General features: G+C 52.6%; 1 protein-coding gene and 1 pseudogene across 5 annotated transcripts in view; one reads left to right on the top strand and one right to left on the bottom strand.

Annotated features, from left to right (window-relative positions):
* Positions 1 to 26,154, top strand: part of SH2B3 (SH2B adaptor protein 3) — a 40,627-nt gene extending 14,473 nt beyond the window's left edge. For 4 of the 5 annotated variants that reach the window (XM_066610015.1, XM_066610013.1, XM_066610016.1 and 1 more), the window contains exons 3-8: positions 18,525 to 18,626; positions 18,922 to 19,013; positions 21,082 to 21,161; positions 23,370 to 23,584; positions 23,924 to 24,095; positions 25,241 to 26,154. In XM_066610015.1, the coding sequence (XP_066466112.1) occupies positions 18,525 to 18,626; positions 18,922 to 19,013; positions 21,082 to 21,161; positions 23,370 to 23,584; positions 23,924 to 24,095; positions 25,241 to 25,542 (963 nt within the window). In that variant the 3' untranslated portion in view covers positions 25,543 to 26,154. The remainder of the gene's footprint in view (positions 1 to 18,524; positions 18,627 to 18,921; positions 19,014 to 21,081; positions 21,162 to 23,369; positions 23,585 to 23,923; positions 24,096 to 25,240) is intronic. The other variant, XM_066610017.1, reaches the window with a different exon arrangement.
* LOC136634581 (5S ribosomal RNA) lies at positions 14,549 to 14,668 on the bottom strand (annotated as a pseudogene).
* Positions 26,155 to 26,255: the final 101 nt, after the last annotated feature.

Below are 26,255 nucleotides of genomic sequence, written 5' to 3'. Positions count from 1 at the left end.
TTCCAGTACTCCTGCAAGACCTCAAGCTTGAGCTGTTTTGCAGCTGAGGTTTAACAAAGTGTTTGCTTTCGCCTGGCAGTCGAGATCTGGGAACAATCCCGATAAAAATTTTTGGGAAGCTGAAGCCCTCTTGAATTGAGGGTAAAGGTTGGGTTTCAAAGCAGGTGGGGAATGTGGTCTTAAAATCGCTGGGCTCAATGCCAGAGAGCTCACGACCCCCCACGACCCTGCTAGGAGAGTTCCATGGACACAAGTGATGTATGGCTGGATGGAGTCAGTATTTCCAGGAAAGGATTTTTCCTCCCACCAGAGCCGTCTCTCATATTTTTGCCAGGTCCCAGCCCGGAGCGAAGCTCACAGCCAAGCTGGAAAAAAACCCCTGAAAGTTGGGACTTCCAACAGAAACGTCCGTCGTCGTTTATTTCAACCAGATGTTACAGCAGGACCTGGGCTGGGAAAGAGAGGAGATGCTCTTCCTTGCTGACTCTTGTGCTGGGCTCACCCCGGTGTGGTGAGTGGGACGTGTCGCTCCTGTGGAAGGGTCTGAGGCTACCACTCTCCTCCTGTCAATCCCCTCAGTCATACCGACTGGTTCACTCACTTAAGCAATCTGCTCTTTGAGAGCCAGCGTCATGGACTAGCTGCTGGGGGACCTGGGTTCGAATTCCCACGAGGCTGGGAAGCTTACTAGTTGACTTGTGTGGGCCAGCCATTATTTTTCACACTGATCTGCTTCACAAGGTTGTTGTGCTGGGGTGGAGGACAAAGACTCGCTGCACTGCCCTGAGCTCCTCGGAGCAAAGGGCGCAATAAAAGTGTTAAATTAAAAACTGCTATTCTGACAGTGTTAAAATAAAAAACTGACAATGACACTGTCGTGGATTTCCCCTTATTCATCTGTTTTTTTAAAATCTCTGTCTTTCCTTTCTCTTCAATGGGCTCTTGACAGGTTAAAAAGCACTCCTGTTGGTTGGCAAGGTAAAGCGAAAATCTTTAACCTTCCTTCCGAAGCCGTGGTACAGCTGGGTGACTGGAACTCACAACTTGTCCTTAGGTTCTTGCTCTTGAGATGGTTCCTTATCCTCTTCACCGCAGTGCTTACATTTCCAGTTGCAGGCTGAACTGAGACTTTGGCACATATACCGATGCGTGGGGTTGAGGGAAGCAAGTTAGCAGAGTGGGCGATGAGGGAGTGAATTATCCAGAGGAGGGGAGCAAGCCTTGGATGTCTTCTCAGCTCTCAAAGAGATGGGGAGACCACCAGGCACCACCGGGGCTGTTCACCGAGGAAGAATACACTCCAAAAGACATCCCAGCAGAGTTTGCTGTAGGCAGGAAGAAGAACACGGTTTCTTAATCAGGAGGAGAACTTTCTAATCCTCAGTGCACGGAAGCAGCCTATGGATTTCTAATGGTGTGAGTGAAATGCATTCTTCATGTGCTCAGAGGTTGCCTCCTCTTGGTTACTGCTCCATGTCTTTCATGGGAGAAAGCAATTTTCAGGGCTAAATTTGCAGCCTCTGGGTTCAAATTAAGCCTTCCTCAGTTGGGAAGAAATGGCACTCTGCATATGCTCACAGGCAGTCTTTATATCATTACGCTTGCTTTCTGAAACGGTGCATTTTTCCACCTGCTGATTTTGTGTGTGTGTGTGTGTGTGTGTGTGTTAAGTGTCCCGTCCACCTACAAAAGAACCCAGGTTCTCCTAAGTGTGAAGTTTGTCTGTGAACAAACAAGGGTCTGAAGGGACGTGTGTTGTACGGATTTGCTTGCGTGAAGATCTGGGATTGATTGTCGCTCTTGGAAGGTGCACTCAGCACATTTGTGGCTGCGCAGTGTACGAGCTGACTCCGAGTCCCAGCTCTGTGAAGAGGTTTCAGGGCTGAGCCCCGGCCTGGGTTAAGCTCCGCTTCTGACCCAGATGTCTGTGTGTGTGTCCTTGGCCCGGGTGGCGCTTCTCTCGTTTCTTCGAAGGCGAGCGGGGAGAGGCGAGAGCTGGGGCTGTGTGAGTGTTTTTCCTGAGAAGCCTTTTTTTCCTTTCCAAGTTTTGCAAGAGACCCGGGAAGGCACGATGTGTCAAAAGCCTTGTTTGTCATTTATGAAACCGCAGCTTTTTTCCATCCTTGGTCATTTCCGGATTGAGGTGGGGGGAGGGCTGGACTCGGAGCAGCCTAACCGCAGCTCTTGGCATTAATTGCTGAAGAATGAAGTTTCTTATTTTGGAAATCGTGTTGCTGGGACAGAACATGAGTGTTTTGTGATTGGTTTTCCAAGGGAAGGCCGCAGGAAAGAGAGGCGGCAGCTGCTGCCACCCCTTTGCCTGCCTCGAGATTTCTCCGTGATGTGCGACTGGCTTTTCACGCCCTCCCCTGGGGTGCAAGCCGGGCACCAGAGGTTATGTCATCTATTGACAGTGACTTGAATGGCACGAAGCGATGGGTGTTTTCAGTATGGAATAATTGAGCATGATTTCAAGGCGGAGGCGAGCTTGCGAAGAGCCTGCTCGGTGTCTTCAGCCCTTGGATGTTTTGGGATATGGGGAAGAAGAGAGTGAGAAAGGTGTCTCCATTGGGGGGCAGAGCAAGAACAGGCTTAGCTGAGCACTAGGACCTGGGCATTTGGACGGCCCTAGGGCTTGATTTTGAAGTTGCTGCTGTGCTGGTCTTTTTTGGGGCGAGGCAGGAAATTTGCTACTTGCCCCACACACACATTGCAGGGCCTGAATGGCCACAGACAGAAGCCCAGCATTGAGGGGGGTTCTTAGATTGCCTTCTCTTCTTTCCTGGGTCCCCCACCTCACCCCAATTCGCACGGATGACTTTTTCTTTCGTTTTGCTTGGTGTGACTTCAAACGTCTCCACCTTTTCTGTGGCTTGCCCTTGTCACCAGTGCTGGTACTGGCTTGCAGGGGAGGGCACCAGGATGAGGTCTCTTGTGATCTGGTGTGCTCCCTGGGGCATTTGATGGGCCGCTGTGAGATACAGGAAGCTGGACTAGATGGGCCTATGGCCTGATCCAGTGGGGCTGTTCTTCTGTTCTTAACTACAATTCCCAGAATGCCTTGCAGGTCTTCTTGTTATCAGGTGTGCTCCCTGGGGCATCTGGTGGGCCTCTGTGAGATACAGGAAGCTGGACTAGATGGGCCTATGGCCTGATCCAGTGGGGCTGTTCTTATGTTCTTAACTACAATTCCCAGGAGGCCTTGCAGGTCTCTTGTCATCTGGTGTGCTCCCTGGGGCATTTGGTGGGCTGGTGTGAGATACAGGAAGCTGGCCTAGATGGGCCTGTGGCCTGCTCCAGTGGGGCTGTTCTTATGTTCTTATGGGGTCACTGGGCCCCCTTTCTCACCTCCTGGTGCTATATTGGGTGCTGCTGCTCCTGGTACTGGGGGTACTGGTACTGGGGGTTCAGGGAGCAGGCTGGGCCATTGGGCCCTCTGAGGGTTGAGGTCCTTTGAACAGTGGCCCACCTGGTGGCCTCCTGATGCCCCTTTGATTTGCAGTCTTCATATTTTTGTAAGTGGAGATGTTTTAGATGTCACAGTTCCATTCCTCTGCCTGCCCATCCACACCCCCCTCTGATTTTTTTCTCCCTCCTTTCTTTCCTCTGTTTCCTTCTACCCCTTCCTGTTTGACAAACGTCAGTGTGGCCAAAATGTAATAGTTTTAGAAACTTTTTTTTTCCCAGGGGAGGCTTTTATTCAGACAAGGAACCAATTCTGCTTCCTGTGCAGACAGGAAATGCTTCATGTTTACCTAAGAAGTGGGGCTATTTATAATTGCAGGTCCTTATAAGAGCACAGAATGGTTGGTTTCCCTCACCCCAAGAAGTTGGCCAGCCTGCTAGGTCCTTGGCTAATGCTGGTCTATCACAAGTGACGTGGCAACGGTGACGCACCCACGTTTGTGGTTTTTGTTCATGTGTAGAATTTGATGGTTATTCATTTGCAAATTTATACCCTGCTTTATCTCCTTCTCGTGCATTCAAAGCGGCATTCTCCATGCCCCCCCCTCACTACTTTTGCGTCGGGTTCAGACTCCTCTGGAGCCCAAGTAGAGGTGGGATGTTTTGAAGCCTCATCTCTGCAAGCTGTCCCATGACCTCCCCGTTCCCCGAGCAGCCAAAGGGACTAAGTGAGGGCTTGCGGTGATGTTGGGTCTCAGGACTGAAACCTTGCTTGAACATCTGGGGCCAGATTTTGGCCTCCAGGTGTCTGGTGTCGCCCTGCGTGTGCACACAGAGTTCCTCCAGCCAGCAAAATCTTGAAGCCATTAACAGTGCAGAAGCTCCAAACTGGATTCCTTCTTCCCCTTCAGAGCTCCTCCGCTTGTGCTCATGGCCCCCTCGTCCTCCCTCCCTTTCTTCCCTCTCCTTCCTGCGCTGTTTTTGGACTTATCATTGTCTCAGCAGTTTTTCTCATCTCTTCTGCTTGTGCGATTGGCTGACAACCCGGCCTGATTTGGGGAACCAATTCTCTGGAGGTCCTCCTTGCTTTCCTGCGTGGCTGTGCATCTCCGTCCGTTTGGGCTGGAGAGCGCATGAGTGCGCCGTCTGTTTCCTGTGTTCTCTTGTCGAATTGTAATCAAGTGTTCAGCAAAAGACATCAAGGGAAGTGAGGTGGGGAGGGGCAGGAAAGGACAGCCAGAGCGAGCGAGAGTGAACTTGCTTACGTCGGGAGGTCTGTGTTTTTGTAAATAAAACCCACCAGATCCATTAACCCACAAACATTTTTGATGCACCCAAGGGACACATTGGGACACCCGGCAGCAATTGTTCCCCACTACAAATGAATAGCTGTTTACAAATCTGGCTTGCTTGACTATCATTGCCTGGAAAACAGCTGCCTCTTGCATGTCTGAAACCCGCTAAGCCACTGACTGGGATATACCCAAAAAGTTCCCAAAAGTTTCCTGGTTTGCTACCCCCAAGATCCAAGTCTTCTTTGATCCTCTCTGTCTGGAGGATCATTTGGTTGGAGGCCTTTCCTTCTGTGTCTCAACTGTGGCTCTGCACACAGAGGGGGGCATTTGGGAGCAACCAGGAAGCCCCCCCCCCCCCGGCCAGATTAGGCTTTTGCGGCACCAGCAAGCCAAAGGGCCTCGCAGTCATATTCTGGCTGTATTTTTCCCCCTTCTGCTTAATCTGTATTTCATATTTCGAGCCCTGAGGTTAACTTTGGGGCCCAGAGTTCTTCCTTCCTCTCCATCAATTCCTCTCTTCCCTGTCCCCCCCCACCCGGTTTCATTTTGAATGAGCCAAGAATCGTGGCATGAGACTCCAGCTGCAAGAAGCAGGTTGCCCTCCCTCAAAATGAAAGTGTGTGGTTTTCACTTCTTTTTCTTTCAAGACTTTTTAGTAACCAATATTTGCTCATTCGTAGTGGGACACGTGAAACAGACCTCTCCTTTTTCCCCCCTCCCCAGCCCGCCCTTTCCTTCAGCTTATTTGTTTACTCTGCTATCTTTTCAATGCATAAAGGAGATTACTCAGCCTTTCGGAGGTCATGTCACCCAGGGGCGCGCGCTGGAGGGGGGATTGTCATCCTTCATATATTTTTAACATCTCACATCGGCCCCCTCTTTGAAGTGTAACATGTTTCACTTAATAAGAAATGCATGTTTGATGGGGGGGGCTTTTTCTCCCGCCCCCCCTCCCTCCTTTCTTCTCTATTTGTTGCTAAACAGCTGTTTGCCATTTGAACAAGGAAGCTTTTGTGGCTGAGTTCTCCTCCGCAGGCCAGCATTTAATCCATAGGGGGAAAGTCATGGCCACAATCCAAGAGAGAGTCCCTTTCCGCATGCGCATGGCTTTCATGTGTGCGTTTGGGTTTCCCTGGGATCTCTCTGGGGATGATTTTTATTTTTTTCCTGGCAGCAAAAGTCTCTAGTTTTGCAGTCAGCTTTTTTTTTGGGGGGGTGGGAGAGGGGGGGCTGTTTCCAGTCCAGTGTGACATAGCGATTGCATCCATCTTCTTGGATCAGCCCCCCCTCCTCTCTTGTTAAATTAACCCAACAAGTGGGTTTTCATTTATATACATGGATGTGCAAGTGGTTTGGAGCTTTTAAACAAAAACACTTGGCGCTTTGGAGCGTTTGCATTGCTTCCCGTACATGATCAGCCATCCTTTCAATGACCCTGTCAGGAAGCCTGATGGCATCGTCCCTCATGTTTTTGGTTTTGGGTTTGGGTGGGAGGTGGAGGGAGAATGGCCTCTAGTCAGTCACTGTCAGGGTCCCAGCTAGCTGTTTCAGTGACGGCTGTGCTGTCATTCCCTGCTTGAAGCTGCTTGTGCCCCAGATCATAATAAATGTCAGCTGCTGCTATCCAGTGCCACAAGCCTTTCAGACTTCCCTCCCTGAGCAGCAGAGCGTGCTTCGCTGTGTCAGTTTGTAGGGCCAGCGACATTCTGCGCCACCGTCCCTGACCTGGGTGTACCTCTTAAAACACTGTGAGAGCACAGCTTGGAAATGTCACGTGTGAATGGGCCCAAAGTGAGGCTTAAAAAACAAAACCACATAAGCATCCGGAGTGGGCTTATTTTGATGATGAAGAGCAGAACTCTGAAAGAGGGCTGTGCAAGAGGGTGCCCTTGGCAAGCAGCGACCTCGCTGTGACCTTGAGCTCACATTTCCAGCTGCAACCACAGATCTGTCTGAGCAGGGCGCTTCTCAATCTTGGCCCAAGTGGAGGGGCCACAAGTTTTGTGCCTGTCCCGCAAACCCCCCCCACACTGTACTGGACCAGATGGGGGGTTGTGTCCCATTCAAGTAGCGATGGCAGGCAATTAACTAAAATGAATGTTCCTCTGCACATGCCTGATCTCGTCTGATCTCGGAAGCTAAGCAGGGTCAGGCCTGGTCAGTACTTGGATGGGAGACCGCCAGGGAATACCGGGTGCTGTAGGCTTCTACCATAGTCTTTCGAGACTGAAGGTTGCCAACCATTCCCAAATGTCTGGGGCATGTGCATGAGGTTGTTTTCTCTGTGCTACATTCTTCACTCACCTGACTTCTAAGTCCTGTATAAATTACTGCAGGCATATTTTTCTGCTCTGCATAATTTCACAGGGGGAGCAGGGACACTGAATTCCTGCCTTGGACTCCTGGAAATCTTGCCCAGTTGCTTCTCAGCCTGGAGAGGTCTTAGCGTTCAACTGCAAGGGCTAGAAACTTGCATTGGGTTCATGAGAATCTGGATCCTCCGTCTCCCAGCCAGCATGGAATTGCCCTGTGTCCAGTCTGGGGGCAAAGGCTCCAGGCAGGCGGTGAACCTTGGGAACATTCTCTTTGGGAATTGGCTGGCTGTCCATCAAATCCACAGTCTGTCTTCTTCCCCATCTCCTGCTGTAGAAATGGCTTATGGCAAATCACTGGAAAACTGGATCTGTGCAAACCTTTGCCATTACTGTATTTGAAAATCATTCAGTTACCTTTGCTATTTGAAAATCATTCAGGGCCTTTGCTACTTCTTACTGGAGTGGGCCAGAGCTCAGTGGCCAAGCTGCTGTGTTGCATGCAGAAGATCTCCAGGGAGGGCCAAGGAAGACCTTTTTCTGCCCAGAGCCCTGGAGAGAGACTGTCGTCCTGATGAGCCAAGGCTCTAGCTTCCTACATTTCTGGGAGTGTCCTCTGTGCCTTTTGTGCAAGCTTCTCAATGGCTGGTCACTTGTCAAAAAGAGGTCTCCAGGCGACCAGGCAGGGAAAGCATTTGTAAGTAAGAAGAGGGTTTGGCCATCCATGTTTCTCTCTCTCCCCCCCCTTTGCATAAGCAAGAGAGGTAAGTAGTAAAAAACCACCAACAATGAAGGGCTTGCTGATTTACTATGTTTCACAGCTGCACCCAGAAAGTCAACACAGTGGAGATGGAGATCCCTGGAGCAATGTTTTTATGGGTTGCATTTCTTTCCATTATATGAAACAGATAAAGGGAGAGGAGCCTTGTCAGGAATAAAAAGGTGGCAATCTCAAGGGCAGGTGATGGGAATGACTCTTTTTGTTCACTTTCAAGGGTAGGGTTGGGCCCACTTTGTTCTGTCTTCACCTGTTCCTGGGCAAATCAAGGCCCAGGTGAAAGGGCTAGACAGGAAAGGTCGGAACTAGCCTGCTTGGTGCACAGAGACTGGGCAGCTTCTCTGCTAAGTGCTGCAGAGTGGCTCTTTGGAAAAAGGGAAAAGTCTGCTTAGCTGAAATGCGAATGGTGCCAAGCTGCAGACCACTTTTTGGTGAGGTGAGTGGGGGCAGCTGGTGCCCCCCCCCGGCTGTCGGAGCCAAACCTTCTCCATTTTCAGATGTTGCGCAGGAGCTGAAAACTGGAGTGTGCTGGTTTTCTTCTTGCTGGAGGGGAGGGGAAAACCCCTCTCCTTTCTTGGTAGGCTCCCAGGCTCATCAACATATCTGCAGATCAGGTGCAGGGCTGGTCTCTGGGTGTGTTGGGGCTGGAGAGACAGTTCTGCGAAGCCCGGACTTAGTCATGGCCTTATTACTGGGGTGCATCACTTCCTTTTTTCTTTTCTTCAATGCAACATGTTTTCTTTCTCTTAATTCAGCCTCTTCTCACTTCCCTCCTCGCCTTCTCAGAGGAGCTGCCGGCCGCAGTTCTGGGCAGCCCTGGGGGTGGCTGTTCTTTCTCTGAACTGCCGCTTCCTGGAACCTGCTCTGTGGTCCTGAGAGAGCACATGGCGGGCTGGTGGGTTCTGTGAGGAAGAGCAGCGGCCTAATGGAAGGGAGTGTGCACTAGGAATCGAGGGACTTTGGTCTTGTTTCCAGGCCAGTTTCTCATTCTGCTCAGTGCAGGAACAAATCTGCAGAACCCGCACGCTGCATGTCCATTTCAGCTGGCTCGGTTCTAGCTTTGCCCAAAAGCAGCGGCTGCCCCTTTATCGGTCAACAGCACTTCAGATTTCTTTGGTGGTTTCTGACTTTTCTCCTTGGTCAGCCTTTTGTGTGAACAGCCCAGGACTCTTAAGAGCTGCCTGTTGGATAGGGCTTCTTTTAATGTTTTTTCCGGCTCAGGGTGTTGTAGGGGGTGTGTGTGTGTGTGTGTGTGTGTGTGTGTGTGTGTGTTCTAGCCTTTTTGTTCTAGATCTGGGGTGTCAATCTCATTTCATACACAGGGCCAAAGTTAGCAGGCATGGTGTCTGCTGAGGGCAGGAAGTGACGTCATTAAGCGGATGATGGCCAGAAATAAGCGCTTTGCTCTCACACAGAAATTCATTAGCTGCAGAAGAGAAAATGTGTAAATCTTGTTCACATTTTCAAGATTTGAGAGAGAACCCAATTGTCACTCTGGGAGAGTCCAGTTATAATGGGGGCGAGAGAAATTGCTCCAAGCAGACCCACAGGCCTTACATTTGACACCCCTGTTCTAGATCATCTTGGCACCAGAGCTGCTTCTGCTTCCTTGGCAATCTTATAACTCTTTGGAATTTAAGTCCCAGCAAACAGGGGAGCAGCAGATGCAAGCGATAAGCTCTGCTGCCTGAGGCAACAGTCTGAGCTATCCTCACGCATGCACCGGCTCTGATCATGTACCACATGAGATCTTTCCATACCCAGCCTGATGTTGCCAGAGTCAGGAAGACAACGTCAGTGCCTGAATCAAGCCATTCCTGTGCAACATTGCCTATAAGCAACAGGGGTCAAATGTGTGCACCTGTGGGCTGGGCAAAAATGACTTAAGGTGGGAACATAGGAAAATAACATTTGTCTTTACCCAGTGTGTAATTAGCCTGTGGAACTCCTTCCCACAGGGTGTGGTGATGGTGTCTGTTAACAAGAGATTGGACAGATTTCTAGAAATCCATTTCTGGTTACAAACTGCAATGGGTACGTGCAGCTTCCTGGTTCTAGTTGTAGGCAATGTGTGAACCCCAGATGCAAGGGCGGGCACCAAGATGCAGGTCTCTTGTTGTCTTGAGTGATCTCAGGTTGGCCACTGTGAGATCCAGGAAGGTGGACCAGGTGGACCTGATCCAGTGGGGCTCTTCTGACTTTCTTATGATGCCAAGATGCCTTGCTGCCTGCCAGGCAGACCCACTGCCACTCTCTGAATGCCAGCACTTGGGATGCTGCCATTCGCAGAGGAAGCTAGGGATGTAAAGGACCCCCCTTGCCGAGAAATTTCACTTGTTTTTATAGAGACTTGCGTGGCTCCCTTCTTGGGAGGAACCCTGACCCTCGCCTTCCAGTTTAGTTTCCCCCCCGAATTTTAGCACTGGCCCTTTGGAACCGTGGGGGAACGGGGTGGGCATGGAGGCGATGAGGCCCTGCAGCCTGACCCTGCGGCCACATCGGAGCGGCACTGCTGAATGTGTGCTGTGACCCACTTCTGTGATGGGGAGGAGGAAATGAAATCTGAGTGCACTGGAAGCCGAGGCTGTTCTGTGGAAGTGTCTGCTTGGGGGGTTTCGTAGCCCGTCATAGCGAAACCGGCTTGGCTTTTCGCACTGCGCTCCCAGCTGGTGTGACTGAATTTCAAACATCCGTCCCACTCCCAACATCTGATCAGGCCGGGTTTCCTTATTTTTGTAAACGGATGTGAAAAAATTCTTGGTAGCTGAATCACCTGCCTTGTAAGGGATTGAAATAGAAACAAACTGGGGCTGCGTGTAATCTACACATCAGCGGTTGTTTTCTTTACATTTGAGTAAGATTGAGCTTTATTTAATCAACGAACAAAGTGGAGCAGATTTAAAAAGAGAACCAGTCGGGGGTTTTTTTCCCCCCCCACGTATGCATTTATAAAACCTGCAAATCGCCAGTACCGCTGGAGAAGAGGCCTTCCTCCTCCTCTCTGTCACGGGGGGGGGATGCCTCCTCCAGCACAATTTTGCACATAACATGCACCATCTTGACTCGGAACTATTTTTACCCATGTGTAAACCTGCCCAAAATACAATTGAGCAAAACGTATCTGATGCGCACACATTTGCTCATGAGCAAAAGCCTGATAAAGGTTCTGTCTTCAGACAGCAAAGGAAAGAGGTGGGGTTTGCTGATGTAAGGAGAGGGTGTCTCATGCCACCACGGGACACCTGGTCTCAAAACAGCCTCCTAAAGTGAACTTGTGCACCCTTGATTTGCAGCCCCAAGAAGGAAAACGGCCTTCCCCCTGCATCAGTGAAATCTTTAGGGACTGATACACCCATTTTTACCGTGGGCAGAGATGAGGGCGTCCAGGTCTTCCTCCCCACCCCAATTTCTTTCCAGCCCTTATCATTTCTCTGCCGTGGGGGGTGGGATGGGGTGTCCTCTTAGCCATGGTGAGCAGGCTTAAGAACCTGGCCAATTTCTCCTCCCAATCAGAACGTGGGTGGCTCTTGGGTCTTTGCTGTGTGGACTGCGCTGAAGGTGATTGCCAGAGAGACTCTGCGGAGGGAGAGGGGCTGCTGGGCTCCTGCTTCTTAGGTGGTAGCAGGCACCGGAGCCAGAGAACCTCACTAGGCTGACTTGTGGAGTGTGTGAGTTGTATGTGCAAACCCTCCCCCCCCCTCCAAGTCCAGTCCCAGCATCTCCAGCTCAAGGGTCTCATGGAGAAAGAGTTTGGAAAGCCACCAAAGCGCTGAATGGAACCGGTCCTGTTTGTCCAACAACAGCTTTCCAAAGCGGCCTGGCTGAGTCCCTTGGGAAGCAGGATGGAGAGCGAACAGCTGAGCCTTGCCGTTGCCTGGAGGTAGGATGTCCCTGCGGACAGAGGTCCTGTTTGCCTCTCCCAGCTCCTGGTGGTTGCTGCCAGCCCTCCTCTTCACGCCTTTGTCTCCTCCGGGCCGCTGTGAGATGCAGGAAGCTGGACTAGATGGGCCCATGGCCTGATCCAGTGGGGCTGTTCTTATGTTCTTATGGTGTGTGTGATTTCCAGGAACGGTGTGTGGAAAAGTGTTCTCTTCCATCTGCCTTGGATCTCACGGGATCTCTCCCCAAGGACTCGGGTTCTATACGAGAACCGCTCTGTGAGTTTTTCTACACAGTGTGTAGTTTTTATAAACCTCTGTCGTGTGCCCCTCCTCAGTTGCCTTTTCCCCCCTCTAACTCTTTTCCTTGTATCCTTCTGCGATCACAGAGTGCCAGAGTGAGGGCTGGTGGCTGTGCCAGCGTCACTGTGCTGACTTCTGGGCCCAGCAAGTTCACCAGATCCTTTCAGCCCCCTTTCAAAGAGTTCCTGGCCCATTCCAAAAGGAGGGCTGGAAAGCTCGGCTTGGAGGGACCCTTGGGCTCGATCTTGCGCAAGGCCGCGCTGGCCGAAGACAAGTTTTGGTTTCGGTTACAAAGGATGAAAGATGCATCCTGCCGAGCTAAATTGAGCCTCCAGATTTATCCGACGGAGCTCTCTGCTTCTGGGGAGGCTAGTAAGGCCGTCTGGCTCTCTGCTCCTGCCCCCTGTCTTTCCTGGCCTCCAAAGAGAGCAGAAGCACTCGCAGGGATCACCTTGCTCAGTGTTGGTTTCTGCATTTGCGACAGCAGCAAGGATGCTGGCAGGCAAGCCTTGCTTTCAAGAGGGAGGAGACAAGCCTCCCGTGGCAGGGCTGTGTGTGGCGCTCACTACAAGCCAAACAGCACCTGTGGCTCAGGCGAGTACCTGCTTGTTGGCCAGGCCTCCGACAGTCTTGCAAGGAGTTGGAATGGGTGGTGGAGGCCACGTGCAGGGTGGAGGCTCAAAGTGCTTCTGCAGTGAAGCGTCTGCAGTTGGCCTTCCGGTTCGCCTCTCCCAAGGTTTCAGCACTCCTCCCCACCCTGGAATCGTGGCAAAGCCAGCGTTGTGCCTGGCTGCACACAGGGTAGATTCGCTGTCACCAGAAACACAGGATCTGGGTTGCCTTTCCACCCAGATCACTGCAGGGTGCAGACTGTAAAGGTGCAAGTAAAAACAGAACCCCTAATTGAGACCTGACCCCCCCCCACTTACACTTACAGCACCCTCTTGGTGCTGAGGGAAAGAGCTTTTCGAGAGTTAACTCTTTCCTCGCTTTATGGTGACTTGTGGATATCTTGCAAGCAACCCCCCCCCACCTCTCCCACCCCTCTTGCTCCAATAGGATCTGGTTTTTGAAAATGGTCCAGTTCCCAAAGGACTGAGTGGCCAGTTGCACGTGGTGTTTAGGGAAGAGTGGCTGACCTCTGGCACTCGTGTCCCCGTAAGGGATGTTGACTGGTGACTCTGGCTGGCTCTGCAGTCTTGAGTTTGTTTGCCCCGGAGAGACTCAAAGTGATTGAAACTGCTGTGACTCCCGAACAAGGAACCACAGAAAGCGGCGGCAGAGAACGGCTGGCAGGAACTTCTTCCCAAAGGACAATGCCCAGGACTCTCTGCAATGCTCTGTGCAGGAGCTGCTGAGCCAGCTGTCTTCGGAGATGCTGGTTCTGTTTCTACCTTGCAGCTCTTTTTGTGGCTGGCTGTGGTGTGGGGTGTTTCACGCCTAGAAATCCTGGAACTGGAGACAGGAGCTGCGGTGGGCAGTGTCTGTTTGCAGTGTGGCTGTGTAGACCCTTGGATGGGGCGCAGGGGCACCAGGGACTTGGAGCAGGCCGACTTCCCCTGGGCCCACCCCGTCCTCCTCTCTTGGCATGCACAGGGGAGCCTCTCCTTGGCCCATGACTTCCTTGAAAGGAGGTCTGGCTGCGCTTGCAGGGCAGCATTTGCAAGAGGCAGGGCTGGATTAAGCTGGTGCGGGGCCTGGAGCATGTGTTGTAAATTTAAATTTGGAACAACTGTTATAAAACTTTAAATTTTAAAAATACACATATATTAAAAACAAATTATTTACTTGCGTAGTAAACGAATTCAGTTCGCCTTTGCGACACCCACTCTCACTTGCCCTGCGCCCCTGACACTGGGCAGCCCCACTAGTGATGTCACTGGGCACAGGGCCCAAAGCAAGTTGGGCCCATAGCATGTTTTTGCTACTATGTTGGAGCGCCTCCTGCGGGGTACCCGACTCCCAGGGTGTGACGGCCAAGGCAGTGGGAGGCCCAGCAGAGTTTCTGTTCTGCTTGGGGTAGATTCTGTGACGGGCAGAGGGGCTGTTGTGTTGTCACCACTCCCTTGAAACAACTGGGGCACAACAGTCCCGGACAGACCCCGTGGGCTCCCCCAGTGCTGCTGGGCGGGACTGCACGTGCGTGTCAAGGGACACTCTGTTCTGTTTTGCTCCCGAGCCTGTCGACGTGGCTTGCGCCTGCCTTTATCTCTTTCCACCAACTGTCCTGAGCTTTTCTTTTCTGGACTGTCATTCTCTGCAGAAGGTGCTGCAAAGCAGCACAGGCGCTGCTGAAAGGTTGGACTGGGTCTGGGGGCATCCAGCTTAGCCCCTTCTCTGGGATCGCTAGCCTTGATTGGCTCACTTTTTGTAGAGCGTCCACACGAGGTCATTTCCAAAGGGATGCCACCTTCTAGCTAGTGTGTGTCTCTATAGTCTTCTGCTGGGTTCTCGGCTTTGATTTGCTTTGGTTTTTCAAATGAAACCCAGTCACAGCACTTGAGAGGCTGGTTGAGGGGTTTCATGAGTAGTTGTCCCGTTGGTTGGCAACCTTCAGTCTCCAAACACTATGGTATCAGCCTACAGCACCCGGTATTCCCAGGCGGTCTCCCATCCAAGTACTAACCAGGCCTGACCCTGCTTAGCTTCCAAGTTCAGACGAGATTGGGCATGTGCAGGGTAACAGTTGCTGTCAATTAACAGCCTGTGAATTGTCTCCTTCCAGCTGGGGTGAGAGGTAACTCCCCCTTGCAGGAATAGGAACAGGCACAAGGACTTCAGAGACATCATCCCAGGTCATGGACTCAGTAACCCTCACCTTCACTTTCAGATTGTGGGTGGAGCTTTCTTTGGAACATTCCCCAACACAACAGGAAGAACCAGCAGAGGCAACCCCGGGGTGAGCAGTGAATGTGGCTGCTCGGGGGGCCCGGAGACCATGGCCCTTGCTCCCCAGCCCGCCCCAAAAAAGAGGAGAGGGAAGCCCCGCCCTCCTGCCTGTCCGCTGCAGGCCAGGCTATGATTCAGCACCCCACAAACCCCAAAAGGATGCGAAACTCGGAACAAACCCCGCCTGGCACAGCTGGAAAGCAGAAGTGAGGCCCTCCAGCTCCACCAAAATATTTGGAGGGTTTCGGCCACATCCCCTTCCACAGGCAGCAGGAAATCCGATTGTGCTTTTCTCCCCCACCCTCCCCTTCCAGCGATCCAGCCCCACACGAGACGGACGTTGCTGCTCTTCTCGGAACGGCAGTTCTAGTAACGTCTTCCTGTGTGTGTTGTGTGCGCCGCCAGTTCTGCTGGAGGAGCTTGCCAGTTGAATGCCAGCCGTGGGAGACAAGGGTGCCGCAAGGCTCCCAGTCTGAAGCCTGCCTTATGCTCTGCAGAACCGGCCGTAACAGGGCAGTTGGTGGCAAGGCATCCACAGGATGCAGACATGTGGAGACAGCCCTCGCTGTACATGAGGCTGCAGGCAGCCCAGTGCAGGAGAAAGGCCACCTCTCACCCACAGGTCCTCTCCAAGTGGGCCCCTTTCCCTCCTTCCGCACTGCCACAGAACGTGGGGACGGCCCCTGCCAGCCTTAGAGAGGGCGCTTGAAGCAGAGATGGACTGGCCTGTCGCTGGCTGCTCTTTGGGCTGGCTCTGCGGAGCCTCCCGGGGCAGTGTTCCTCCAATACTGTGCTGTGCTTGTGGGCTTCCCGGACACATCTGGCTGACCGCTGGCAAGCCAGCCTCTTGGGGACCACCTTCCTTCCATCTGGCCGGCTCTGGCGTCCTTTCCCGTCCCTGTGCAGTTTTGTCGGTGCTGGAATGCAGTCCTGGGGCTGCTGCTGTTTTTGCCGCAGGCCCTGCCGTTGGTGCCTCCTTCCTCCAGGCCGTGCCTTGCGGGGTGGCCTCCTCCCAGGGCTCAGCTGGGCTTGGCCTGGCCTGCTGCGGGCCCCCGTGTGCTCCTCTGTCAGTGGCTCTGAGCCAAGCAGCTCGTTTCCTCACCAGCCTGTGCAACACCAGTGAGTCCCACTGCTCCTCTCGGCCAAGGAATTCCTGAGGCGCTTCTCCGTGGAAAATCCTGGTGCTTCACCAGCTGGGTCTGGGAATGGCTTGTCTGGTGAAGGGATTGCGTCTGCTTCCTGCTTCCCCTGAGCAGTCCTGTTGCTTGCGCCAGCTTTTCGTCACGACCCTGTCGGTGCCGTGGCTGCCAAGCCTGCAGCCTCGGCTGCAAAAGACGGGTCCCAGCTGTGGCCTTCCTCTTCCCCTGGGTTCTCAGGGGGTGGCCTTGCTGTGTCTGCTGCTCGTCCCCGGAGCAGGGAGAAAACCGACGCCACCTGCGCAAGGTAGCATGTGTGCCCCTTTGGTAGCACATCTGGAAAGATGCACTGGTGTCATTTGACTCAACTCAGCTGGCTCGGAGTCTGCTGCAGTTCCAAGGCTGAATTACTCAAAGGGGGATCAGGCACCAAGTTCACCGTCCTGAGACCTCTGGCTGAAAGTGTTTTCTAACACTGAGTTCTTACACTTCATGGTGACGGCAAACGCGAGCTTGGAAATATCTGGGTCCCCCGGGCAGAGTCTCAAAAGCCGGTGTGGTAGGGCCCCCCACTGGCAGCATGGTGTGCCTTGACAATTTCGGCGCCTTATTATTGTGCCAGGAGGCGAACAAGGTTGAAAATTGCTGGTCTCGAACCTGGATGTTGCCTGGGAATATTGGCTGGTCTGAGAAACCGCGATAGAGTCAGTCAGGGGAGGAGGGAACGGAACCCCCCAGTGCAGCGGTTCTCAAACATTTTAGAGGCTGCCGCTTGATTTATCAGTGCCAAGGCGTGGGCTATAATAGTGATTGGGCAGCAGTGCTCCCCCCACAAGTCGCAGCTTATCTAACCCTTGATGCACGTAGCCTAATCTGCCCTGTCAGTTTCACGACCCACCAAAAATTGGGTCGTGACCCACTGGAGAGCTACAGACCCACCGTTTGAGAACCACTGCCCTAATAGAAGCTCATATAGGTCTCAACTGGGCAATGCTGCAGCAGCCAAGCCTAGCTCAGGGTCAGAGCTCCTGCCGTGGATGCAGGAGCCAGGCCAAAAAAAAAAAAGGCTGGGAAAGCAGAGCTTGGAAGACCCTCCTCTCTTTTCATCCCAGGTCCAATCCCTGAGACTCCGGGCAGGGCAGAGGGAAAGACCCTGGAAGGCAATGGGGGGGGGCGGAGCTGTGTGGAAGCTGTTTCTAATAGCCAGAATCCTTGCTGAGGAAAAGATGGTGGGCTCCGGAGTTGGCAGCGGGACGGAGGTAGCTGCCTGCCAACTGGTTCCTTCTCCAGGAGTCAGAGCTACACACGCACACAGAGTGTGAAGAGAGAGGCTCCCCATCTCTGTCTTTCTAAGCTTGACATCCAAGTTCCAGAAACTGCCGGTTTGGTGGGGGGGGGGGTGTCATGTAGGCAGAGTCCTCAGTGGTGTCTGTGCTGAGCTTGTAGTTCTGTTAAGTGGGGGCACAGCCTGTCTCTGCTGGTCTGACAAGGCTGCTGGGCGCGGAAGCCGCAGAATCTGGAAAAGGGGAACTTCTTATGGGAACGGAAGTTTGTAGCAAAGAGCACTTTGGATACCCTCCCTTGGGCCAGAGCTCAGCGGTTCAACGTGTGCAGCTCCAGCAAAAAGGAGCAAGTCTTTCCTGTGCTTAGCCTGCTCAAATCCCTTTGGCAAGTCTTCAGCCCCCCCTATGGTTGGTCCCACAGCCGGCCCAGAGCGCTGTCCGCACCATTCCTCCTAGTCCAGCCTGCTGCTTTGTCCCTGGTCACCTGCTCCCTGGCTCAGGCTGCACACTTAGGGGATCCGCATGTTTGGCCCACCTGCCTCGGCTTAGTGTTGAAGTGAAAAGCAGCCGGCTTCAGCTCTCCCATCCTGACCTTGATCCTGCCTTCCTTCGTGCAACTAGTTTTCCTTTCTCCCCTTGACTAGTGGCAACTGTGGGGGCCAATCCAGACTGGAACCAGGGTAGGGGCTTAAGAGGTACAGGGACTGAACACCGGATGTTCGGTATGTGCGGTGTGGATGTGCAGACCTCTCTGTGGCGCTTCCGTGGTCAAAGGCCACTCGACAGCTGTTCCAAGAGCTGGTGCAGTGCAGTAAACTGGTGTTCAGGGCCTCCCTAGTTCAGATCTTTACTGCAAGCTCAGTGGGTGGCCTTTGTTAGGCAAGCCTCAGTCTTTCCACCTGCAGTGTGGGGGTAGCATTTACTCTACAGGGCTGTTGTAAAACTTGCATCGGGCCAGAGCGTATGTACGAAGTGTTCTGTATCCCACGCAGTACTAGACCGCCTGAGTCCCAGTGGTGGGAGCAACTCAAGGGCAGGGTTTCTGCCGCCTTGCCCTGCTCACAGACTTCCCAAGGGCACGCGGAGGGCTTCTGTGGAGGCCGCGTTTCGAGCAGGCCGGGTCACTGATCTGATCTAGTGGGGGGGTGGGTTCTTGTAGCTCAGAGCGTGTGGCCGTTCAGGCTCTTGCATGTGCTCGCGCCTTCTCCCGTGTCACAGACTCAGCCATCCCGCCTCTCTCCACAGTGTTCAAAGCCAAAGCTGCAGACGGCTTGCTCCGCCATCCAAGACGTTCGTCAGTGTACTCGCCTGGAGATGCCAGACAACGTGCACACCTTTGTGCTCAAGGTCAGGGGAAGGCGCTGTGCTCTGGGCAACAGGGGAGGAGGGTATTGCCAGCCTAGCTGCTCCCGGTCCCTGGGAGTGCTGGATTCTGCGCTGTCCAGAGGCAGTTTTTGTGCGTGCTGATGGCAAATTCAGGCCTGGAGGATGGGGCTGGGAGTGAGGAAGGCAGGGGGGCTCCTGGATTCCCAGATGCCTGAAAATTCAGCCCCCACGCCTTCTTGGGTAGGCGCCATGAGAGCAAGGTAGAGCCTGTGCTGCCCCTGGGGTTTTCTTTCTACCTGCTTCTTTCCCCCCACAGGTGAGCAGCTCCACGGACATTATCTTTGACACGGGAGAGGACCAGCAGCTGCACGCCTGGATGTCTGAAATCAAAGCATGCCTCCGACGAGGGTAAGTCCTTCCCCAGGCAGGCTGTGATACTGATCCTGGTTGCTGGACTTTACAGCCAACCCAGTTTTAAGCTTCTAGTTCTCCTGGCACACCAGCTTGGTGCGGGCAGTGCCCGATGGCATCCCTGCAAGCAGACAGAATCATGGCAGGATTTTCTGCTTTTGGGGAGGGGTAACCACACCCCTTCTGCTTGGAGCCTTGCGACAAAGCTGCTACGTCCCACATCTGGCTGTTATCTCACTTGTCTGCAGCACTCAGATTTCCAGGCAGGGCCTTCCTCATCCCTCCCCCTCCCCACGTTGCCGGAGAGTGAGTTTGGACCTTCAGCATCCAGAACTGGTGCTGAGCCATGGGGGTGTGTGTGTGTGTGTGCATGCCTAGCAGTCCTTGCTCAGGTCAAGCAGGGTGTTTGCTTCTTTCCTGGGTCTCTCTGTGTGAGACCTGAGCTTTGGCCAGGCGACTGACAAGATATCAGGGGTTTGCCCAGGCAGGTGCAAATATCGGCACTGCTGGGGAAAAGAAATGAAGAGTGGTTTCCTCACTCCTCCGCCGCCCGTCCCAGCACTGCCATTCTTGCTCACTGCTGAACACGCCGCTTCCTGTTGTTGAGATACCAAGAAACCTGTCGGCAGCCAGAGTTGCCATTGTGATTTACGGAGGGCTGGGCCTGCGCTTCTCTTCGCCTTTTCCAAGAATTGCAAGCCCCTTCCTGCCCGCCCCTGAAAACAGGCTGTGCGTCAGGGCAGGCCCCCCGGAGGCTGCAGGTGGGAAGGCGTCAGATGTGGAAGTGGCACCTCTGTCTCTGGACAGGTGCAGCACCAAGGCTGAGGTCCAGCTTTGCGATAGTCAAGAGTCAGATAGCCTCTGAGCATGTGTAGAATGTTTTCTACATTGCAGCTGGCCGAGACAGGCAGTGCGGTTCCAAGGGGCCAGTTTCTGCCCAGGAAGCTTCTGGGAAACGCATACATGCCACGGCAACCCCTGCTGAGCAGGGCTGCTTTCTACGCAGCAGCTGATTTCTAAAGAGCTGTGAGTGTCAGCGGCCTCCTGGGCTCCGCAGGAGGTGCTGCATCTGTCTGGCAGTAAGGGGTCAAAGAGCCAAGGTCAGACGCGGCAGAGAGAGACCCTCATTTTCTGTGTGTTTTGGGGGGGAATGTCTGGCTACTCTGCCAGCTGCAGGAGTTGGCACCAGTGCAGAAACAAGCCTACTATTACTGTGGCTGCTTGAGGCCCAGCAGGAAGATGCTCAGTGCTAAGGACCAGTTCTCTTTCTAGTGCCGCTTTTTGCCGGCTCTGTCTATTTGCCCAGCATTTTTGCTTGTCTGGTTAACTGGTGGTAACCGGGACAGGCCGGCAGTTCTGTGCCACAGCAGTGTTTCGGTGCCCACTGGTGGAGACTCTTTGGAAAACCCATGACTCTGCTGCTTGTTTCATCTCCTATGTGCTATGCTGTCAGACTCCAGCAGGAAGGTGATGTGCACATTTTAATCAACGAAGAGGAGGTGGCATTAAGAGTGCAGGAGCCCCCTTTTGGGAATCCCAGCCTGCCAAACGGTGTCTACTCCCCTGCAAGTGTTTTATTCGTTTATAAGAGCATTTTTATTCCACCTTTGTTTTTTGAGAAACGGTGCCCAAGGGGACTAGGATGAAAAAAGAAAGGCCTTGAACACAATTTTCTTAAAATGCTTAAAAGCCACTTGAGCAGTAAGAGGAGGCTGGGGAGAAAGGCAGGTCCGCTGCCTTCATTTGGAAAGGCTGCCCTTCTTCACAGGCCCAAGCAGCTCCCCCCCCCCAAGGAGATGGTCCTTTTGGGATCCAGGTCTCAACCCCCACCACTCCCCAAAGCTCTTTGAGAAGAGATGCATGGAACCCAACATACAGGCGGGAGTGCTGTGTCCTGCATCTTCTCTCATTTCACTTCTCGCCAAAAGCAACAACCTCAACACATTTGTTTTTCGAACACCTCTGGTTTCTCTGGCTGGGCTCCAGTGTGCCTTGCTGGTCCTGCCGCCCCTCCCCGGCCATTTGCTTCCTGTGGGTTCTAAGCCAAAATGCTCCTCTCTTTCAGGTCAGAAAGCCCCGATGTTGAGCTGGACTCTGAGGTCATGACAGCAAGCCCCAACAGCAGCACGGATTCCCTGAACCAAGGTACCTGCCCTGCTGGTGCCCCCAGGCTCCTGGGCTGCAGCTGCCTAGACTCTGTCAGCAAAGGGTAGGGCCATTGCAGGGTAGGCCAGGGGGTAGTGCCTGCAGGAGTCAATGGTAATGCTGGGGTAAGCTGCAAGCACAGGGCTGGTGGTGGGGGGTATGCATCTATGTGTCTGGTGTTCTTACACAACACCCCTTGCAACACTTTTACTTGCTTTAGCAGTGGGGTGTTAGGGGAACACCCACTGGGCAGGTGTCAAGGAGTTTGGCTGCAATGGGAGCCTAGGTCTACCTGCCCACTAAATGACCACAGAGGCGATAAACTCAAGCGGGAGCCCAGGTCTACCCAAATAGGTTGACCTGGGCTCCAACTTGAGAGGCCAGGTCTACCTGCTTGGCTGACCTGGACTCTGAAGGTAGTGCTCAGGGCGCCCTCCCAAACAGACACTGGATCCAGGCCTGGTTCCAAGGAGAGTCAGAAAGCTGGGAGGATTCAGCTCCACCAGGTAGAAGCAATAAACTCAAATCTTCTGTACTTTGCTTTTTAAAAGTAATGAATGAGTAATGTGCCATCAACAAATGTTATATAGGTGCTAGATAGGTGTTAAATAGGCGCTAGGTAGGTGTTATATAGGCATTAGATAGGCGCTGCATAAGAACTAGATAGGCATTATATAGGTGCTAGATAGGTGTTACATAACAACTAAATTGGCATTCTATAGGTGCTAGATAGGTTCTAGATAGGTGCTGCATAACAACTAAACTGGCATTCTATAGGTGCTATATAGGTGTTAGGAGCTAGCTAGGCGCTATATAGGCGCTAGATAAGCAACAGATAGGTGTTAAGTAGGTGCTAGATAGGTGTTAAGTAGGCGCTAAATAGGTGTTAGATAGGTGCTAGATAGGCATTATATAGGTGCTAGATAGGCACTATATAGGTAGGTGCTATATAGGTGCCAGATAGGTATTAAATAGGCACTATATAGGCATTAGATAGATGCTAGATAGGTGTTAAATAGCGCTATATAGGTGCTAGATAGGTGTTGCATAAGAACTAGATAGGTGCTGCGTAAGAATTAAACACTTTCTATAAGTGTTATCTAGCACCTATAGTGCCTCTCTAAGTGTTGCATAAGAACTAAATAGGCATTCTATAGGTGCTAGATAGGCGGTAGATAGGTGCTACATAAGCACCAGATAGGTGTTAAATAGGTGCTAGATAGGTGTTGCATAAGAACTAGATAGGCATTCTATAGGTGATAGGTGCTGCATAAGAACTAAATGCATTCTATAGGTGCTAGAAAGGCATTATATAGGTGCTAGATAGTTGTTGCATAAGAACTAGATAGGTGTTAGGTTCTAGCTAGGTGCTATAAAGGTACTAGTGTTGCATAAGAACTAGATAGGCACTAGATAGGCGTTAAATAGGCACTAAATAGGCATTCTATAGGTGCTAGATAGGCACTATATAGGTGCTAGAAAGGTGTTGCATAAGAACTAGATAGGCATTCTATAGGACTAGATAGGTGTTAGATAGGTGCTAGCGAGGTGCTAGATAGCCACTATAAAGGTACTAGATAGGTGTTGCATAAGAACTAGATAGGCATTCTATAGGTGCTAGATAGGTGTTAAAAAGGTGCTAGATAGGTGATAGGTGTTAAATAGGCATTCTATAGGTGCTAGATAGGCTCTATATAGGTGCTAGAAAGGTGTTGCATAAGAATTAGATAGGCATTCTATAGGTGCTAACTAGGCATTCTATAGGTGCTAGATAGGTGTTAAATAGGCGCTAGATAGGCGCTATATAGAGGTTAAATAGGCACTTTCAAAACAAGTAAATACTACCTGCATCACAGTGATATGTTTTACTTTTACAGGGTTGCAGGCCTGTGTATTGCACTGGTGTGTAAATGGAAGGATATGCTGCATGTTATTTCTATGTAGGCAAGACATTTTCCATGCATGCAGAGATGCATTTATTCTATGCAAATTATTGTTACATTATTGATACAGCAATCCACATTATTTTCTCTTACGGGTATCTGATGCTTCTCCAGACTTATCCTTTCATTTTGCCCACCAGTATAGATACCTGACATCATCGCCCCCCTTGAAAAAAATAGTTGCCCCCCACCTCTAGAATCCTGGCTACGGGCCTGCCTGGAGCTGAGCCCACGGCTGCTCTCATCCCCTCCTCTTCCTTCCCAGGCGCAGTGCAGTCCAGCCTCCCAGAGCAGCCCTGCCAGAAGACTGACCACTACCTGGCCTCCTTCCCCTGGTTCCACGGCCCCATTTCTCGCGTCAAAGCAGCCCAGCTCGTCCAGCACCAGGGCCCCGAGGGACACGGGGTCTTCCTCATCCGTCAAAGTGAAACCCGCCGAGGGGAGTATGTCCTCACCTTCAACTTCCAAGGAAGAGCCAAGGTCAGCTGCTTCTTGGGGCGTGTTGCTCGCTCCCTGAAGCCAGGCAAGGAGTAACGTGCAGGGGTGGTTTGGGCAGCAGTGCAGATAGAGGCTGGCCTTTCTGGTCTGGCACACTGGCAGAGTCCTGCAAGCCCCCCTCCTATTGAGGCAGCTGCTTTTTCCTATAGCGCAATTAATTATCTCCTTTTGCAGCCAGCCTTCGACAACTTAGAAGGCCTGGACTTGGCGTGACTGTAAAAGGGCCAAGTTTGAAAGGGTCATGGGGGAAAAGGAGTAGTGGTGTTCCTGCCGCCGCCCAGCACTGGCTGCGCACTCACTCGGCTTCCTTTCCCTCGGCAGCACCTGCGGCTCTCCCTGACTGAGCGGGGCCATTGCCACGTCCAGCACCTGCGCTTCTCCTCCATCCTGGACATGCTGCATCACTTCCAGCGCTGCCCCATCCCCCTGGAGTGTGGCACAGCCTTTGATGTGCGGCTGTCCAGCTATGTGGTGGTCGTCCCGCGGACGCAAGGTGAGGTGGCCAGGGGTGGCCTTTGCTCTCCTTGGGCCAGCTGAACATTCTCCCCTGCTTGGCTTTCAGTGGAGAACAGGGAGTGGGCATGTGCCAGTGGAGGGTCATGCAGCCGGGGACCCCACTGTGAGCTTTAAAGACCCCCCCCAGGGGACTCAAGGGGGGCGACACCACTACTATCCACAACTGTGAAATAGCATTCGTATTGTTGAACAAGGCCATCATAATATACGATGTGGAATTTCATGCAGGGAAGTGGGCTGTGTTTAAATATCTGTATTCTTGCAAAAGTTATAGACAAAGAACCACAAAAGGAAAACACAACTGTAACAAAAGTAGATTTCCTTAACTCAAAACTGACCAATGAGACTGATTGTTCTGAGAGCCAATGAGGTGTTGTGACACAGCAGGGCATCCACAAGGCCTTAGTCTGACTGAGCTCTCATTCCCATGGATCAGAGCTAATACTAGGACTCCTTTCATTGGTGCAGGTTTGTTGTTGGCTGCCGATTGGTTGCGTGACCTGCACTGTTCTATAGTAAAACAAATAAGTAAATTTAACGGTGGTTACACCACCCCTCGTGCTGCCCCTGCATTTAGGGTAGGAGCAGGATATGGTAATTTATCCTGTTGGGTCTGAAATGGGAGGAGGTGGACGTAATGAGCTCTGGCAGCAGCAACCCCTGGAGGATCTGCGAATTAAAGGCCCAAGTGTTCCGCCAGGGGGAAAGCAGATCTGCTGTTGTCAGGGGGCCTGGTGCCTTTTTGTGAGCCCAGTGCCGAGAAATCACACTGCCTCTGGGCACACCACCGTTTGGCCAGAGTGGCACATGGTGCACATTTTGCAAATGCTCTGCTCTTAACTTACAGAAGGGTTCCTAGCCCTTACGGCCAACGTGAGCCAAGGAAATCGGCAAGGGAAAGCTTAGCCAAGGCCAGCTGCCAGTCAAAGTCTGGGAACCACTGCCTTACAGTGGAAAGGATACGCTTGAGAGTGCAGGAGGCTTCTGAGAGCTGAAGACAGGCCCTCGTGCCCAGCACTGCTGGAGCAAAAAGGATGCAAGTCTGCTTTAGTTACCTGACCATGGCTCAGAGAATCAATGGAGGCTGCAGGCCACTGATACTACTTCCTCTCCCCACCCCAGCAGGTTCCAGCAGCCCGGCTCCACTCCCCCCACCGGTCCACCGCTGCAGCCCCGAGTTCAGCCTTGTCCAGCTGACGCCCTCCAGCTGCCCCTGGCTCCCATCCAATGACCTTCGCCGCAGCTCCTCGGTGGAGCAGATATTCCACCTGGTGCCCCCTCCAGAAGAGCTGGCCAGTGGCCGGTGGCGCAGCAGCAACTTGGCAGCACCACCCAGCACACGCCAGTGGGACAATGACTATGAGATGGATGCGCAAGGCAGGGGTCGCCTCCGGGCTGTCAACAACCAGTACACGCCCCTCTGACCCAACGGGACAGGGTGACTGCACATGCAAACGCTTTGGAAAAACGTTGTTTTGGTTTGTAAAATAGGTGGCTCCCTCCACTTTGGCTGGGGCCTTTGCATTAGGCCTGTTACAAGGCCTCTCTCCTGTCAGCACTCCGCACTCCAGACATTCTCTCTCTTGCACATGCCTCATTCTCTGCCGCAGGTGCCTTGTTTTGTTACTGACAAATGTATCTTGCAGTTGGCTAATTTTGGCAAGTATCTCCCTAACTGTATTTGTTTTTGGGTGGGGGGGAAGGGGTCAGGGAGAAAGGAAAACAGGTCAAACTACTATCACCCTTCTAGACAACACTGATGCTGTCCCTAAACACAACCTCTCTAGCCCAGCGATGCAAACCAAGCACTTTTATCAGCTCAATGCACAACAGCACCCACTGCTGCCCAGCAGAGGCGAATGCCAGCTTGTCTTCAGTGGGTGCTGAGGGCCTTTGGAGAAACAGAGGAGGAAGCAGGTTGGTCATTTCCCTGTAGAGGCCTACCAGCAACAACACAAGGAGCTGGGCAGAGCTCAGGCACAACTCTCAAGCCACTGGCCCTGCGATGCTGCCTTCTACCACCTAAGAGCCATTGCTCCTCTAGGAGCCATTGCTCCTCTGCCTACTGTGATGGTCAAGAGCTTTCCTGGGGGTGAGGCAGAACTTCTTCCCAACAGCTGCAGTGCCCACCATCCAC

This window comes from Tiliqua scincoides, chromosome 14 (genome assembly GCF_035046505.1).
Source record: "Tiliqua scincoides isolate rTilSci1 chromosome 14, rTilSci1.hap2, whole genome shotgun sequence".
Lineage (NCBI taxonomy): Eukaryota > Metazoa > Chordata > Lepidosauria > Squamata > Scincidae > Tiliqua > Tiliqua scincoides.
This window is presented reverse-complemented; position numbering and strand designations above follow the sequence as displayed.